This window comes from Embiotoca jacksoni, unplaced genomic scaffold (genome assembly GCF_022577435.1).
Source record: "Embiotoca jacksoni isolate LCO1_2020_lvr unplaced genomic scaffold, fEmbJac1.0.p SCAF_19, whole genome shotgun sequence".
NCBI lineage: Eukaryota > Metazoa > Chordata > Actinopteri > Embiotocidae > Embiotoca > Embiotoca jacksoni.
Window position 1 is genome coordinate 6,838,051 of NW_027185329.1, and position 18,479 is coordinate 6,856,529.

Consider the following 18,479-nt stretch of genomic DNA (forward strand, 5'->3'; position numbering starts at 1 on the left):
ACGCCAGTACATGATTACAAGAGATGCAGGGTTTCCCATCCTGCGGTTTCAATCGGCTGAAATGAATGCGTGCTGGAAATATTACTGTGATTAAACGAGCTGGGTTTGGTCAGGAGTTGACGTACAACCGAGAGGGATTAAAAGAAAGACGGCCATAATAATTTGGGTGTCTGGTGACTAAATGGTTGCCACATAGCAGTAGTGTCCTCGATTGTTTTCCTGGCCTACTTTTGTTTCCTTTATCTCTCTCGATTCTTTATTGCCAAAGAAAGATAAAATGTCAAATAGGCCAATAATAATAATAATATATAATCCATCAGCGCCATTGATCCTTTACTCAGTGGTTCTGCTTGTGCTTGATAACATCAGCAAGGGCTACAACTGACGGATTATTTTCAATCTGCTGATTTGAGTGTTTGTTCAGGCTGAATTTATATATATATATATAAAATAGTTCTGAGAGTCCATGCAGATGTCTCGTTGTGCAACACACACGTAAAACTTCAATTTAAAATGATCTGAAACCATCAGATATTTAAACAGTTCAAAATGACTTGACTATCCAAACTTAAATTTTCTATTGACTGACAAACCAATTCGGCTCTACCGTCAATGCGCATATCAGTGTTCATGCCGTGTCTCGTTTTTCCACTTCATTGTGTATTCACATTACTACACAGAAAGAACATGGTCTTCAACAAAGCGCAGAAAACACACACAAACGAGTCCGTTGCATAACTTCTATTTCAGCGACGCAAACGTCACACAGCTGGAGGAAATCAAATGATGCAACAGCAGCGTGTTTTGTGTACATGCGTGATCGAGGAGAGACTACACGGGCGTTTGTCTCCCTCTGCTGGACATTCCTCAGACACACAACAGATTCTTCACTGCCAACATTAATCTGAAATATATCCTCAAGGCATTTAGTTATGATGTGCTAGGTAATAAAGATGTCGTGGATTATATCCTCAGTCAATAAATACAAATGTATAGTGTTTTTACTAGGATCAAACGTGACAAAGTAGTGAGGGGAGGGAGAGAGGGGGGGATCAAACTTGTATGAGCAGCAGATCATGGCTTTTTAAGTCATGAGGTTTAATTCTCAGATGTGAGGAGGGTGAAGTGAATTCTGTGTGAAATGAGTTGCTAAGAAAATAGGAACATTTTCTCAGTTTTGCTTCTCTGCTCAACATTCAACAAGTGACCATATCAGCATAAAGCTACTGGACCGATGTCCCGACAGTTTAACAGCCGTTTCTTTGTCTCTGATGACAGATGATTGATTTGCCACCTCTATATTCCAACATGCAAAAGAGGGTGAATTTAAAATTGCATACTTACAAAGTCTTGACATCTGCTCTGCATTTTCAGTAATACGTGGCATTAAACAGTGAAGCAGTGCAGTTACCTCGCTTTCTGTCTCATCTCATCTTTTAACAGGATCAGTGAGACAGCATCAGTGAGAGTCACATCTGAGAAAAACAAACAAACAGTATCTTGAGTATCCCTGCACTGATGTAACTTAAGATACATCATGTGACATATATAAGCTTCACTTTTGCCAAAGTGCCATTTATCTCTTTCGCACCAGGCATTTTGACTTGTAACAAGGAAAGCACAGGTGTAAATAATAGCAGCTAAATTAAAGACTCAACCACCGGGTAATTTCACTAATTACACCTGGGCTTTCAGCTGTTTTCAGATTCACAGAAGAAACAGCATTAAATTAAGCTTTATGAAATTAAAGTGCAGGAGGTGAATGTAATGAAAAAAAAAAAAAAGTTATGTAAATAGACATACAAATAATTTCATGGAAAATAAATTGAATGCATGCAATAGCAGCGAAAAATAAATCTTTAAGCAACTCTACACAGTTGAAATCTGTGATATTTGGCATATCTACCCTCCGGTACTTATTCCTATCAAAATCATTTCATTATTACAGCACAAACATTTGATGCTCTGTGATAAAATAACAGAAAACATGTGGGAGGTTAAATGAGCGTGTGTCGCTGGCTTCTGAAAACAGCTGATAGAGGGCCAGTTATTACGTCACTGATTACCTGCCGTGAACACCTGAGGATGACACCAGACCTGGATCTGATTGGACCATGTGTCTGTGTGGAGCGCACAAAAAGCCTGAACACGGGCTGCTCTGACATTTGCGAGTGGAGCTTGAGGTAGTTATCACTTGGGACCCGTTTAGACCGTGTTTAAAAGTTGGATTTTTTTTTTTTATTATTATTTTTTTTTTTTTTTACAACTTGTCATTCAGGTTTGTGGTTTTAAAAAAAAAAATAATAATAATTGTGCCATTGTTGTTTAAAGGAAGTTTAATAAAAGTAGTTAGTACTGTTTATGTTTAAGATGTTTCAGCTCTATTGCAGAATTTAAAACATAAATTTTAGAATAATTGTTTAATATAGCAAGTTACATAACTTTGGAGTAACTAAAACCGTCACATTAATCATTATTTTTTTTTATTTATTATTTTTTTTTTTTAAGGGCTTTTAACTAGAAAACTGTAACCTATTATTTCAAATATAACCTTCACAACACTGGAGTACCTACCCGCTAAAATGTTAAAATATTGAACTACTCCTTTTAAATTTCCGTTAAATTAAGTAACCTTCTTTGAAGCACATGTTAAACTGCCAGTAAGCACACTTATGAGTATTCAGAAATTAACACGGGATTTAATTTTGAGTCCCAAAACATCAAGTTAGAGTAAAGAAGCAACCGGATGGCAAAATTCTTATTTTTGCAGCATATACAGCCTCGCTGCAAAAAGCCTAAACTGTCTCCTTTTAATGATGGTTAAGTTCCTTTTTAAGTGTCCCAGTAAAATCTTACTGAGAATTATCGTGCACAAAAGCAGGGCTTCTCCTGAAGTGGAATTACCATCAATGGGTTGCACCTGTGTCATCCTACTGCTTCCAAGTCAAAACGTCTGCTGTGGGAAAAAGGTCTTTTTTTTCTTTTTTCATTGACAGGACTGTCTTCAAGACATTGGATTCATGTGAAATAAAAATATTGAAACGTGTGTGTCATTTACTTGACTATTAAACTGAAAACTGAACAAATACTGGAAAAAGGCCAAATTAAATCTCCAGCAAATCTTATGGTATACGGTTATGGTATAAAATAAAATACCCACCTTCAAATAATGTTTTTTTTTTTAATATATGTTACTGAATTTCTTTATCAACTGGAGAGTTGAGTCTCAAAATGAAAAGTCTTAATTTGTTCACATAAGCAGTTCACGCTCGTTGGTGACGTCACGAAACGCAGCGAACGGAAATTCACGCGAGACTTCATTCCTCCTGACCAATCCAACATGGCGCCGTAGGGACGTTGTTATTGTTCCGTGGCTCCCTACAAGCTTTGGCAGCACGACAAGGAGAAAAAAACAAACAAACAACAACAACAAAAAAACAAAAACCTGCGCGAGCGTGTTCATGTTGGGCATGAGAGGAACATCTGGAGATAATGTTAAGGTCCACCGGCTTCTTCCGAGGGATCGACTGTCCGTTTTACGCGGAGTACAGCGAGGGCAAAGGAGGCAGAAATGGGTGTAACAGACCGTACTGTCACTTCAGGCACAGCCAGCAGAGACGGGCGTCCTACGGAGCACCGGCAGATGTTACGAAGCAAAGAGACATCCAGTCCGCTCAGAAAGGTGCTTATTGACGGGGATACTCAAACGTTTTTTTTTGTTTTTATTTTAAGCGTCCAGAGTCGGTACCGGGGACGTGTGTGTGACACGGTGCTGAACATGTTGTGGAAACAAAAGCGAAACTGGTTTAAAGTACATTTCTGTTACCGTTAGCTTCACCGTGCAAACAAATACACACTGCAAGTTTTATTTCCCGTAGCTGCTGTTAAAAACCACAAAAATATATATATATATATATAATTAATAATAATCCTACATGGACATGTAGCTGAGCTCACTGTAGTATTCAGTACAATGGAAAACACATTATTGTACAGAAGCCAGCGGGGGAAAAAAAACAACAAGAAAGCGTAGAAAATAGCGTGTACACCAACATAAATGGTAACTTAAGTGAAAACAACAGGTGCAAAAAAAAAAAAAATAGTGTGTGGAGACAAAGGAGTTGTGATCGAAAAATAAAGACAGAAAAGATCTGCACGAAGCGGTGTTGGCAGCATAAAATACAGTCATTGCACTTGTAGGGGGAACAAAGTGTGCGACTGATGTTACAAAACAGCAGATTACAGGGTACATTGTTATGTTGGGTTACTGACTTTAAAACGTCCAGTATCTGTTTGGCATGCTGAGTATCTTCTCTTTGAAGAATATCCCTCCACTTTGTCCCACCAGAGTCTTTGTCAGAATTGCAACTAATGATTAACGGGTGTCACAATTTATGAGAAATATAAATGAGGAAAAAAACCCGCAGCAAATCTTCCCCTTTGAAAAGTAGGGCTGGGCAATAACAGATATTTTATCGTATCGAGATATAGGACTAAAGATCTTCTTAGGTTTAGATTATATGGCATCATTATTGTCTTTTCCTGGTTTTAAAAGCAGCTTTGCAGTGAAACGATGTAACTTTCTGAACTTACTCAAGCTGTTATATTATTTACCTTTACCCACTCAGTCTTTATATCCACATTACTTATGACTATAAATATTCTGTGAAATAGTTTTCTGGACTACAGAACTGACAAAAGTTTGAAGTGACGACAACTAACCATTACTGTATTTCTAATTCTCTGTATCTATCTACATCTGCTGAGAAAGACCTTGAGATGCGGTTAAAAGTCGGGATGCACCAGTGCAGATATTTCTCATACGGATTCAAACACTTAAACTCAGGGTGTCTGCCTGTACTGTTTTTTTCCCCCCTCGTTAGACAGCTTGTCAGATTGTTACATATCTATTGTTAAGAAAAACTGAATCTTGAGTTAAGATTTCTCGATCAATTTGCTAAGCCTATTTCTCTTGCACGCCTCCAGAGCAAGGTTATGATCCCTTCAACCCAGAAGTAGTGAGACCCCAGGAGCAGCAGAATGGAAAGCCGGCTGCCTCGGGAGATCTCAGCGGCGCTCTGGAGCTCGTCAACAAGGCCATCGAGGAGGTCCGCGGCGAGGTGGAGAGGGAGAAGAGGAAGCTCTCTCGGATTGGGGACGAACCGTACAATCCCAGCGGGAGCTCCAGTTTGTCCTCGTCTGACTCTGTTAAAAGTAAAGCAGCAGGGTCACACATGGCCTATGATCCCGGGAGTTATCAGATCACATCGGGAGGCTATAATCCCACCCCTGGCTGCAGCAAGTACACCTTGGATTCAGACAATCAGGGGCACAACAGTAACTCCATGGAATATGTTCCTACTTCGGTGAAAAGGCCTTCATCTCGGACACACTCACACCAGCTCCCCTCTCCTCCCCCCAGCCCAAAGTATTCAAACAGCACATCCTCCTCTAAGTGCAAATACACTGTGGATAATTCTAAACCATCGACAGACTTGGAGTATGACCCGCTGTCCAACTACTCGGCTGGAATCGCAGCGAAAAGCAAGAGGGACGAGGGTGGCCTACCTGTTCAGACAGAGGCTGGCAAAGCACGCAAACTACCAGGGTCTGACTTGTCAGACGAGGAGTATGTTGTAGCTGCGAAAAAGCCACGACAGCAGAGTGTTGACACAAAAAAGTACACTATCTCCGACTCTGATGGGGAGAGCTCTGGAACAGAGTATCGACCCACCTCGCTTAGTAATCTGCAGCAGAGAAAAGGCAACGCCCGGTTAGCTGGAGACTCTTTTGGGAAGGAGAGAAAAGAGAGAACTGAAAGTTTTCTAAGTGCTCTGACACAGAGGACTAAAGAGTCGTCGCAGGACTCGGACACACCGGAGAGTATGAAACGAAAAGACAAGGTGGCGAGTCGAACTAGTCATGAGAAAAGTGGCAAACAGGAGAAAGTGCATAAACTTGAAAAGGAAGTAAACAAATCTTCTAGTAGCAAGAGTAATGGAAGCAGTAAAGACAAAGGGTCAATAAAAAGTCCACACCAGGACTCTGCAAAGAAGGAGAATACGAGTCACGGAAAGAGAGATGATAGGAAAAACACAATGAAGGTTAAGACGCTGGACAAATCTCAGAGGGAAGGTAGAGATGAAAAGAGAAGTGATGGTAAGGTCAAAGCTGTAGAAAAAGTTAAAACAGATTCAAGCAAACTTGGTAAAGAGACAGAAAATGGCTCAAGGGAAAGCAAGAAACCCAAAATGTCAGACAAAGAAAAAGAGCTCAGCAAGTATAAAGACCGCCATCAAAAAAACGGTAAACTTGATAGCAGTAAAAGAGAAAAAGACGTGAAGAAAGTTGGTAAAAGCATTTCTAGTAGCAGTAAAGGGAGTTCGGCAAACAGTAAAGATAAAGTGAAGCAAAACAGCAGCTCATCAAACGGGAAGAGACTCAAGGACAAACGTCAGAGTTTGAGTCTGAGCCACGCCGACCTGTTCGGTGATGAGAGTCCAGATGAGGTCGAACCGATGGAGGAGGACTACGACGACGAAGAAGAGGAAGTTCTGGTGAGGAAATCAGCCGACGCTTTGAAGAGGGGACGTCTGAACAAGAGGAAAGCGTCAGAGCTGACTCCGTCTTCCTCCGAGGACGAGAGTGACCGCGGCTTGGAGAGCAGCAGGGACGAGGTTGACGGAGTCGATATCGACTTCTCAAGTTTCCAGGACGATCTGGACTTTGACTCGGATCCCATGGAGGAGTGTTTGAGGATCTTCAATGAGTCCAAAGATGTGAAGAGGGAAGACAAGGGAAGGCAAGCCAAGCAGGTACTGGTGTTTCTTTATTTTCAAACTGTTGCTCTTCGGCTGTCCTGTCATTTATCTGATACTAATCTGCTAATGTCACTCAGTGGCATTTTAATAAACATGCTATGTTGTACCCTCTCAGCACTCCAGGGATTCAGAGGAGGAGAGAAGCACAGAGAGCACTTTAACAACTCTCTTCCCCGGTCAGAAGAAGAGAGTCTCTCACTTTGTTGCCAAAGTAAATGTAAGTTTATGCAATTTGACTTTCTTTGTCCCTTAATCTCAGTCAGGAGTAGACACACTGTTTGAGAAGCGTGAATCTCTCTATTTATTTTCTGGAGCGCTAGTGTAAATATTTAACCCCTAAAAAAAAAAAAAAAAAACACAACCAAATGAAACAAAAGTCAATGGAGTGTACACTGCTTTCTGCAAACCATCCCACATTTGACCTGTCAGTGATGACTTGAAATCATTTGAATGAAAATGTCCTTCTCATGTTCAGTTAAACTGTGACTGCAGTTACTGATTATTTTCACTGTAAATAATCTAACGCAGAGGTTCCCAAACTTTTCAGAACATGTGCCACCATGTCCCAAACCAAAATTCCCCTAGTACCACTTCCCACTGCAGACACCAACAGTATTTTTCGTGAAATAAAATTCAGAGACAACAACGTAAGGCTAGTGTTTCAAAATTGAAGAATACATGTATTAATCGGAGCACTCGGAAAACTCACTCAAAATCAGCGGCAGGGGACGCTTGTTCACATAGCTGAGCTCCACCAAACAAGCAAAGTAGATTTGTTTTATGTCAACAATAACAAATTGATACTCAACACGCACGCGAGCTGCTGGTTGGAGAAACCTGTTGTAGCCATTTCAAAATTCTGCTTTTTCCGCTCACTAAAATCAACAACAGAAGAGTGTGCTAACTCATCTGTTAGCGCGACACAGTGAAATGATGGAACAACAATTTTTTCTATCACTGAGAAAAAGCCTCGGGAAAGTTGGAGAGCGACTGTTTGGCCCTTTCAGCAGCGCTAGAGCCTCACGTACTACGACTGGTACAAATACCACAGTTTGGAAATCACTGTTCTAACAAGTATTCTCTCATGAAAAGTAAACACGCAAAGTCGCAGCAACTGGTGGGGGAGTGCCCGGGCAAAGCTGGAAGATTCATTGCGAGCCGATAGGAGTGATGTGGAGGCTTTTCAGGACGCCCAGTCTGCAAAATCCTTAACCAGCTGGGCTGGCAGACAGGAGAGCCATGCAAGCTGCAGAGTAAGCCACTCGGTGGCTTTGGATCAAGTGGGCTGATCCGTGGAAGGTTCCTGCCGGGACATGCATTTAGGGCCCGATCCACCCCGACTGGGTCTCGTGGGTGAGGGTGCCTGATGTTGAAACACCTGAACCACACGAGGACCCCCAAGTCGCGTGACTTATGATGCGTCCCAGCGCATTTAACCTCTCAGAGGTTCAAAGTGATGTCTTCCGATGTCTTGTTTCGTCCAACCAAAAGTCCAAACTCTGAAGATATTTTCAGTTTACTATCACACAGTAGAAGAAGCCACAGAATATTTTCATTTTAAGAAGCTTGATCCCTAAAAATTTGACCACTTTTGCTGAACAGATATTTGACTTTATTGCGATTCGTTGCAGCTCTAGACTAAACTAATGAGGGTTGTATGAGTAGTGAATTTAGTGTGTGATTTCAGATACAGTTTATATATAAACTTGTCCAAAGGATTCATCAGTTCCTTTTAATACAAATAAGGTTTGTTTACAAAACACTAACTCTTTAAGAAGAGTTTGAATTATGATACAATAAAACACAGCTGTACAGGAAGTTGCTCAGTATCTGGATCGGAGGGTAAGGAGGTTCGTCTTAATCACCACTTTAAATTTGATCTCTCTTTAAAAAGTCTGGACAGTTTCTGCCTTGGCTGCGTACACTTCAAGCCCGAGCTAGAACAAGCAGGTTTCAGTATAGGTAGGACGTAAGGAAATTCACACAAGCAGAATTACAACAAACAAGGAAGTAAAGAGGAGGAACATGATCTGAAAATATTTGGGGTTTTCCGCTCAGTGTGATTAGACGGTAAATAAGCAGCTGTCAGCGTTTCCACAGGGGGCGTGAGCTCATCAATCAGAGGAGATATCTGTCGTCTGATCAGCTGGCAGAGGCTTTATTAAAGGCTCAGTTTTTTTCTTTTTTGTGCATTTAAAGTGAAGGTATAATAGTATGATCAGCATTTTGTGGATTCCTCAACTGACTATAATTTAAATTATAACCTTTTTACTCTGATTTCAGATGGAAAAATTCATGTAAAACAACCAGAAAAAAAAAATAGCTGCATAAGAGTGGAAATTCAGTATCGGTTTAATTAATGAACAGGAAATACCTACAAACTAATTTGCATGAGTGTTTATTGTACGTGCAGTTTCAACATGGACAGGAATGTATTCAACATGGAAATTGGCAAGGCCATGAACAAGGACTTTAGCCCTGTCATTTCATCATCGTACTTTCCGTATTAGGAACACAGTGTTGACTTTTGACTAAAACTTTGTGTCCTCCTTTTCCAGACTGATGCACCTTCCAAGTCTGCGATGCGGCCATACAAGAGGCCCTCAGCCCAGGAGGTCTGCTACCAGCGGATGCACATGGCACAGCAGCAAGCAGCTGAGCTGTCCGCTTCAGTCAGAGCTGCCTCACAGAGCTCAGGCTCCAGTTATTCTGGAGAGAGGAAGAGAATAGCGCACCGTCCGAACCCACAGATGACATCCTCCAAAACGAGTACGGGTGCCTCGCCACACCCGTTAAGCTCACATCTGTGAGGCACAACTTTGAAAAACGTGTACTTTTAAAGGCGGAAGTTACATTTACGTGTGTGTGTTTATTTGTTGTGACCAGGTCCTGCAGATGCTAAACCGGCTGCCAGTCGAGTATTATTCCCCAGCCAGACCCAGCAGAGTGTCAAGGCCCAAACCACAGCTGGTATTTTGTCTAAGACCTCATCCACTGTCACGCAGAAGAGGGTGGCTCACATGCCCACCATGAAGGTATCCAGAGCTTTCTATGACCCGTCCCTCCTGGAGGTTTTTGTTATTTTTGTGATCAAAAATGCTTGACTTCGCAGCGACGTTTCTCCAAAATTGTGATGCAATTTGGAATGTTTTATGTTCCTTTTTTGCAGCAAAAGGAAAGAAATTGCTTCTTCTTTTTTTTTTTTGGCTGCTATCTAAAAGTTAGCAAATAGTAATTTGCAATCACTGTGATGATGATGATGATGATGATGATAATCACACTGCACATCACAGAAAACGCTGCAAGTATTCTAGTTCTAATCTTGTTTTAAATTTTCTGGACTTATGAACCTTGGTTACTCGAAATAGTGTCATATATATAAGTGACTGCAATATGGAATACAAAGGCTACATCCCCTGTAAAAAAATAAGAGCTTTAAATGCTCTTTGAATAATGTTAATTCAACAGTGTATGCACAAAAACAGTGCATCATACTCTCCTCTGCCCCGGCCTAACTCTAAAAGTCTATTTGTCATCATGAGACCACATTTCTTACAAACCTCGTCACTTCCTGCTTTGTTGTTTGTTTGTTTTTCCAATCCGTCAGCTTATGGCTTGTTTTGATGAGGACAGGAGAGTTTGGAGGACCTTACTGACTGTAAATGAGAAGCGTTTTTTGTTGATAAAGCAAAGTTGTATTTAGAAAGGCTTACTTTTTGCCATACTGCCTTCAGTAAAGCTTCTATTCAGGAAATGTATTGCAGGAATTTTGCTGAATTGAAAGCTTCTGCAAATATGGAGAAGATTGATTTAATTCATTATTGTGATTTCAAGCCCCCGAATTCCTGGATAAACTGTTTAACCTGTCATGTTGGATGGTCGGTGCGGTTCTCATCGCTCCCTTGTCTCTCTCACATCTTTTCAAAATTTCCGCTGCCTGTTCTTTCTCTGGATATTTTGTGGTTTTGTCTGCACATCTTTGCAACCCTGATGGTTACCTGCAGAGGAATGTTTGTTTAACTCGGAAAATGTAATGTGAAGTCCACGTCGCTCTCTGTTTCGACCTTTTCAGAGTTCTTCAATGAAGCGCCCCGTCATCCCCACTGAGTTTGGGGCCAAAGTTCCAACCAACGTCCGCCAGCGCTACCTCAACACTTTCATAGATGAATGTGTCAAATTCTGCCGATCAGAGGACGTTGCCTTCCAGACGGTATGAACAACATCTTTGCGACAGCTGCGCCCGAAGCTACCGACAGCGTCGGTTCAACAGAGAAATGCGTTCTTGTTTAATACCACACTTAACGGCTTATAAAGAAAATGAAGCTCCTTCTTGCATTCTGAGGGATTTCAAGTTGTTCTCCAGTAGAAGAAGAAGATGACATTTTAACAGCGACCTGAAGTGCAATTCTTGTTCTTGTTTCAGGCTCTTGATGAGGAGAAGCTGGTGTATGAACGCAGTAGCAGTAAGAACATCTACCTCAATGTAGCTGTCAACACGCTAAAGAAGCTCCGGGGGAAGAGCAGCTCCTGTCCGTCGGCTGTCACCAGTACGTCACCTCCGTCCCTGCGCAGCAGTCGCGTACCGTGTTTAATCTGTCCGTTACGCTGCAGTATGCAGAGTTTAGGATGCTTTTGTTTCGATAACATACACGCAAATCTAAGGGTTGCATCAAATGTACCGCATGTGACAAACTTAGTACAGCGTACTGTGACAGTTATGATACATGAACTTGTGAGTTTATGTTCTCACGTTTGCGTAAACAGAAATTTGCCGGCTGTTTAAATTTCTCTTTGTGTGTGTTTGTTTTCTGCAGAGGACGCCGGGTTGGTGGCTAAAAGGAGGGCGCTTTCCCATGAGGAAGTTCTGGGAGGTCGTCTCGCTGCCACAACCAGCTTCACAGTCAACAGGATGGGTAAACAGCAGGAGGAGAAGCTCACTGGTGAGACACACGTTCGACTTCTCCACAAAGAGTCTCGTTCACGATCACATGACGGACCATGTTTCTCTGTTTTCAACCGATTTCTTTCTTTTTTTAATTCTCATTCTTGGTTTCTTCAGTCACCTGATAAGCAGAATAAGCAGATTATGCCTCTGATCAAATGAAAAACTAGAGAGAAGAAAAAAGAAATTGACGAGAAACTGAAAGGATCTTTGTGTCAACTGGAGACTTGTGGACTTTTTGTTTACTGTCTGGTCTGTTGAGGCAATTTTCACCGTAACGGTGAAACTGTTTAAACAGCCATGTGACGACCTCCACGACCCGTTTACTGCAGACTACCTGCCCTGTGACCTGACGTCAGAGGGGGCATGTTTACCAGATTTTAGTTCTGTTGAATTTTACTGACGAAATGGAAATGAACTGATAAATTAGTTATTTACCAAGTACAAGTAGCTGATTTGCCGGTTAGAGCAGCTCATAGCTCAGTTCACAGTAATATCATTATTAATTGGTAACTATAGATAAACATGAAAGTTGATTGGTCAATTAGCCATGGAGAATTTTTTTAAATTTTTTTTATAATCAATTATATGAGCTGAAAATGCTAAACATTCACACCTTCAGTGTAAAGATGTGTCAGGTTTCTCCTCTTAGATTACAGGAAACTTTATGTCTTGATTTTGCTCTAAAAAGTAATTAGAAGATATCACTTTTAAAATATTTTTTGATGATTTATTAACCAAATGAGTAATAAAGAGCAGATTAATTAATAAAACAAAATATTTGCCAGTAACAAAATATTTGCCAGTGGCAGCCCTACTGAAAACACTCAGGTCAAACAGCATGTGTAACTCTTAAGTAGTATAAATAGATTGATAATTAACCAACAACTAACTTATAGATCAAATTAACTGTGATGATAATAATTAGTTGCAGCCCTACATTATTGCAGCTTTACAATTGATTGTATCAGTGTATAACGGGGGTGTTGAACTGTGGGAGAAGAGCAGCAGTTTGACTCAATGTTTCGAGAAACTGGCTTGTAGCTCTTGTGTCTTGTAGGACAGAGATTGAGATATGTCACTCATTATTAAGCTATCATCAAGTATTATGCATTTCTTATGTAAACAAAATGGTAAAAATCATCCCCTGCTGTTGACATCCAGTGTTTCTGTCTGTTCACTGCAGTTTTTACTTCTTCACTGTACACAGATAACATTGAGGTTTGTGTCTCCCTGCAGGGGCTTCACTGTACAGGAAGCTGAAGGCGTACCTGATGACGGAGGAGCAGCTCCAGGAGCACGGATACCCGAGGACAAACCCAGAGGCCTCCGGCAAGGCCGTCATTCACAACCTCCCAGAGAAAAAGGCAGTCGCGGACCGTGAGTCCCTGCAGGACCCCGCTCCTCTCTCAATACAACATGAACAAAACTCATGATCCAGCGGTTCTTTGATTTCTCGGCTGAGAGACCCTTTGTTGTTTTTGCAGCTTTCACCAAGATCTGCTGTCGATGCGGCGGAGAGTATAAAATCAATGTCAATGGCAACTGTGTACGGAAAGAGGAATGCAGCTTTCACTGGGGACGTTTACGCAGACATAAAGGTGCGTTTGTTTGCGCTCATCTAGTGTGAATGGTTGGTAAACATGACGATAGAACTTCTCATTGACTTCTGTCTCTGCTGACCGTCTCCTGTCTCTCTGTCAGTTGCTGGAGGCTGGGAGACAAACTACAACTGCTGCTCCGCAGCTGTGGGCGTTTCAGGCTGCCAAACTGCCAAGGTACTGTTGAAACACTGCACAGCATAAAATCCCAACACGCTGCAAAAAAGATTTGAATTGCTGAGTAGTGTGAAGAAACATTGATGTGCTCCAGCTGTGTTTTATTAATAACTGGCGTGCAGCGTTTGGATCGGTTTTGATGATCTTCTTCAAACACTTTTTCATATAAAATGGTATTTTCAAATCTGACATTGTGTATAAACAGCGATCAGCCATAACAATAAAACCATTGACGGGTGAAGCATTAAATATAACACGACAGTCCAACAATAAATCTTCCCACAAGGATCATAATTTTCAGTTGTCATTGAATCTGATTGAGAGGTTTTGATTTGTTTTATTGGTCCTTTTGGTAGCTGTGATTTGTCATGCTGTGGAACTACACTGAGTTGTATAGAGAGGTGATCCGAATCTTTTTTCCCGACCATTTAAATGAACTCAGTTTGACTTTGCATATTATAAACCAAGATGAATACGTGTCTCCTAATAGTATGGAAGCCTTGATTTCTTTGTTTTTTTACTATTCCCGCAGCAACATGTTCAGGACGGCCGTAAAGAGTCGGTAGATGGCTACGTCTCAACGTTCAGCAAACTTCTACCGCCAGATGGAAATGGAGGCGTGTTTGCTTTGGACTGTGAGATGGTGAGTCCTACAGATGTTTTAAAATACTAAAACAAAACTCCGGCCACCTCGTGTGCGAATTTGATTTTAGAATTGATCTATTGTGTTCCTCGCGACAGTAGTTTAGTAAGTTTAATTTTGTTTCTTATTCAACATAATGTTTTAATTGTGTGTTGTTGTTTTTTTGGAAACAGTGTTACACAAGGCAGGGTCTGGAACTGACGAGGGTGACGGTCATTGACTCTGAGATGAAGGTTATCTACGACACGTTCGTCAAACCCGAAAGCAAAGTGGTCGACTACAACACTCGGTGAGTCCACGGGGTCGTGTTTGCTGTTGACCTCAACTGCTGAGGAAAATAACGATTCATTGTTGCTTCAGCGGCTTCAGACGTTCAGTCGTAGGCATTAAAACAGTCACGGTATCGTTTTGGTACTGAGCCGTATATTTTGCATGTGTCCGACAGGTTTTCAGGTGTGACGGAGGAGGACTTGGAGAACACCACCATCACCCTGAGAGATGTTCAGGCCGTGCTGCTCTGCATGTTCAGCGCTGAATCTATCCTCATCGGACACAGTCTGGAGAGCGACCTCCTCGCTCTGAAGGTGAGTTTTATCTAACCGCTAGAATGACCTCGAAAATCATGTATCAGTTCACAATGTGTGAAATATTTTTTCACTTTGGATTTATTATTTATGAGGCGCATTCAAAAGTCATAATATTGTGTCTGCTCCGCAGCACTGTCATGCATATATTTCTCTTGTAGAGCAGATTCTTCTCTTGAAGGAGCGATGCGTGTGTTCAGTGGCATACTGCTGAGTCAGGGCTGAAACACAAGGAAACCCCTTCATGTAAATGATGTCTGTGTTCGTCTCTCTGGATTCCAGCTCATCCATAGTTCAGTTGTCGACACGGCCATCGTGTTTCCTCACCGCCTTGGTTTGCCCTACAAACGTGCCTTGAGGAACCTGATGGCTGACCACCTCAAACGCATCATCCAGGACAACGGTGAGATAGATCAGGGAGACAACAGCAGTTCTCATGTTGCCTCTTACAACGGTTGTTTTTCTTGTTATTATCATCCATTATTTCTTAAATCAGCATGTCCGAGACTTTTACTGCAAACATCAAATACATCTTATCGTTACTATTATAATCTTATAATATGAATCTGGCTTGAGAGAGTAAAGCTCAGAGGCATTCTCAACCAATCACTTTGGAAAATTCCGTGAATTATGATATTTTTGGATTTGGATAAAGTAGTAAGAAGTAAAGCTTTCAGAAAATTAAGAAACTATTTCAGCATTTTATTGGGATAAAGTTTTTAAAGCATTTAATTTTTTTTCTGTGCATGATCAATCCCCGGTCACATTTGCGTGGCCCTAACGGGCCGTGTGTCAAATCTGCTGGTGAAGTACTGCCCAACAAACGTCCGCTTTATTTGAGCGCAGGAAGACCGTGTCACCAGCAGATGTCGCTGCTGGAGTCTTTAAACAGTTTTTAAACCGTTCTGAGTTCAGTTTACCGAAACACATCAGAGTTTCAGAAAGACATCACTTCTTCTGAACTGAAACATTAACATCTCTCTGTGACCGATTGATTTTTAGAGGTCGATACTTTCCTTAAGATGCATCTGTCTCTTTGGAAAACTGTGTTCCTTTTTTTTATTCACTCACCTTTCTTTCTCCATCTCCTCCCATTTTCTCGTCGGGGTAAAAATCAGTTGTCATCTTCAAAAAAAAAAAAAAGAAGAAGAAAAGTACAGTCTCCCCTTTAAGCTATAGTACATTCCTATGAATCAACTTTTACATATAAGTGAACATCCTTCCCGTTCGAGCTCACGCCAGACGAGATCTCACGACGCTGATTGAACCCACCTCTGCCAGATAAAACTCTCTGTATGTCACAGGACACAGAGTTTCTTCAGCGTTTCCGGTTTAGCTCTATGTTAGCATGAACAGGGATGAAATAATTCAATCATGCAGCAATTCTAGACATTACACGTTATCGGACCGAACGCATCAAATTCTGATTGTGAAACCAGTCGTTTCGCCTTTTCTTTAATTTATCCACCATTTTAAAACCACAACAGCAATAATGGGAAAAAGAACGTGACATCGTTTTTGTCGTGAGTTACCCAGATCTTCGTTTCCCGCTCCTCATCTCTGCTTGAGGCTTCTTTGGCTACTGCTGACATATCACATCTGAATCTCTTGGAAGCCAAGTTGCATTGTGGGTAATGTAGACACCAGGTTTTAACACGGAGGAAAAAGGCATTGGACTTTTTAGGAGATGATATTTCTAGTTCTGCTGTTTTAATCCAGTCAGAACTGTTTTGCTGCTGTCACTTTTTACGAGTTCGGTACTGTAACAATTGAGGTAAAGCAAAAAATATTTTCGATGTGTTTCCAGTGGAGGGCCACGACTCGAGCGAAGATGCGTCCGCCTGCATGGAGCTGATGTTTTGGAAGATCAAGGAGGATGCAAAGGTCAAAAGATGACCTCTGACCCCTCTACTTCTCAGTTGGACTTCCTGCCTCCATGGCGGTTGCAGGGAGACACAGACGTTCAGGAGCCCTGCCCTTGTTCTCAGACAGTTATGGTCCGTGTCTCTGGGGGCGGGGGGGCGGGTTGGTTCAGCTGACGTTTGTCATTAGAAACAGCCTGAGAGGAGCTTGGTGTTGTTACTATCTACTGTATCAGAGAGGAGAGCTGTCTGCCCATTCAAAGCAATAGGAGTCGAAATTAACAAAGTTTTCATTTAATTATTCAGTTCTAAATAATGTTAGTTCAAATGTTCATCTGAGAGGTGTCATTTTTAAGGCCTCAAACTTATTCATGAAAAAAAACACCTTTCTATAGAAGAACTAATTAATAAGTCGGGGCACTGTCTGCTCAACATTAATATGATACTCATGCCAGGTTGAGTCTTCAGCCTAAATTGCACTATAGAAACGCTCTTGTTGTACAGGGCCCAAGTTTGAGTACCTCATGTGTGTTATGACAAACTCACTTAAAATTACTTGTTCTTAGTCACACTTAAGTGCATTCATGTCTTAGTCGGTGGAGCGTTGCTTTGTAAATGCACTTGTGTTTTTCACGTTGCACCTCGTTTCTCGCCGCCGACGCTCTGTTTATATGGCGCTCTTACCGAGTTAGTTTTGTTGGTTGGCTGTCAAACCTGACAAATCCTATAATACTTGATCATTTAAAAAAAATAAAATAACCCTCAGCAGAAATATAAAGTGTCTGCTACTACCTGTTAGGTATAGTTGATGGAATTTATCACTGTATTTCATAGTTCAGACAAAGTACTGACTTATATCCACCACTGTCTCATGTGCGCTGCATGAAATTAAATTACAGGAATCTGTGCGATAGCCGGTCGGATGTTATTCTGTCAGAAAAAGGCACAATTAGGTTCAGTGTTGTTGAATTCGGTCTGAGTAAATAACCGATTAGTGCGTATCAGCTAACCCTGCGCTGTTTTATGTTGGAAATGACTGAAAATACCAGAGTGCTGTAAATAAGCTGGAAGCAGTTTTCTTTTGTATTTGTTCATTTTTTGTTTTTTTTGTTTTTTGGTTGTTTATCTTTTTCTATTAAAATGTATTAGTTAAAAGAAAACGTTGCTCTTTCTTGACATGATAACCCTTCCTCTGTGCACAACAGCATTTGGATGTGAGGCCCCTTTTCCTCTCAGCTTGCTTGGAACCTTGCCTACACTGGTGATACCAAACAAAGTACCAGGTACCAGGGTCTATTCAAAACTTTTAGCCTTTGGGAAACCGCACAAAGTGTGTGGATTTGAGCTGAGCTAATGTGAAATTAATAAAATGTTTATATTTACATTACAGTAAAATTCTGCTCACATTTAAAACATCCAAGCAGTCACAGGTGCTCTTTGTCTGCAGCGAATACTCAAAACCTTTGATAGTTAATGGTCATTTTGTTGATAGTTTTACTGAAGTAAGGCTCTCAGTCTTTTCAGGACTCTATTATTGCTGTTTTTTTGTACAGTAAAGGTCTGAATTCTTCTTCCACCCTTGCTGCACAAATAGTTTTTGACAGTGTGACAGCTTTTTCTGCATGCAGGCCTCTTACAGTCTATCTGTCCCTTCAACAGCAGGTGCAGCGAGTGTAAATTCTCCTTTCCTCAGCAGATGTGTAAATTGTAAAAAAAAAAAATAGAGAAATGCTAAACTGAGAGGCCCATCCTTTCTTCGGTGTGTTTGCCTATTAAGCTCCTCCCGTCACATGTCAGTATGCATTTCCCCAGGCCGGGCCACAGACCCCAGGTATTAAAAGAGCCAGTT

General features: G+C 41.3%; 1 protein-coding gene across 1 annotated transcript; it reads left to right on the forward strand.

Moving 5' to 3' along the window:
- The first annotated feature begins 3,340 nt into the window (after positions 1-3,340).
- rexo1 (REX1, RNA exonuclease 1 homolog) lies at positions 3,341-17,790 on the forward strand. Its single transcript, XM_069153243.1, has 16 exons — positions 3,341-3,682; positions 4,987-6,815; positions 6,937-7,038; positions 9,380-9,590; positions 9,708-9,856; positions 10,894-11,031; positions 11,245-11,368; positions 11,636-11,761; positions 13,003-13,143; positions 13,251-13,364; positions 13,468-13,541; positions 14,074-14,184; positions 14,358-14,473; positions 14,630-14,768; positions 15,051-15,171; positions 16,576-17,790. The coding sequence occupies exons 1-16, from the start codon at positions 3,493-3,495 to the stop codon at positions 16,662-16,664; spliced, it is 3,774 nt and encodes a 1,257-aa protein (XP_069009344.1). The 5' UTR covers positions 3,341-3,492; the 3' UTR covers positions 16,665-17,790.
- Positions 17,791-18,479: the final 689 nt, after the last annotated feature.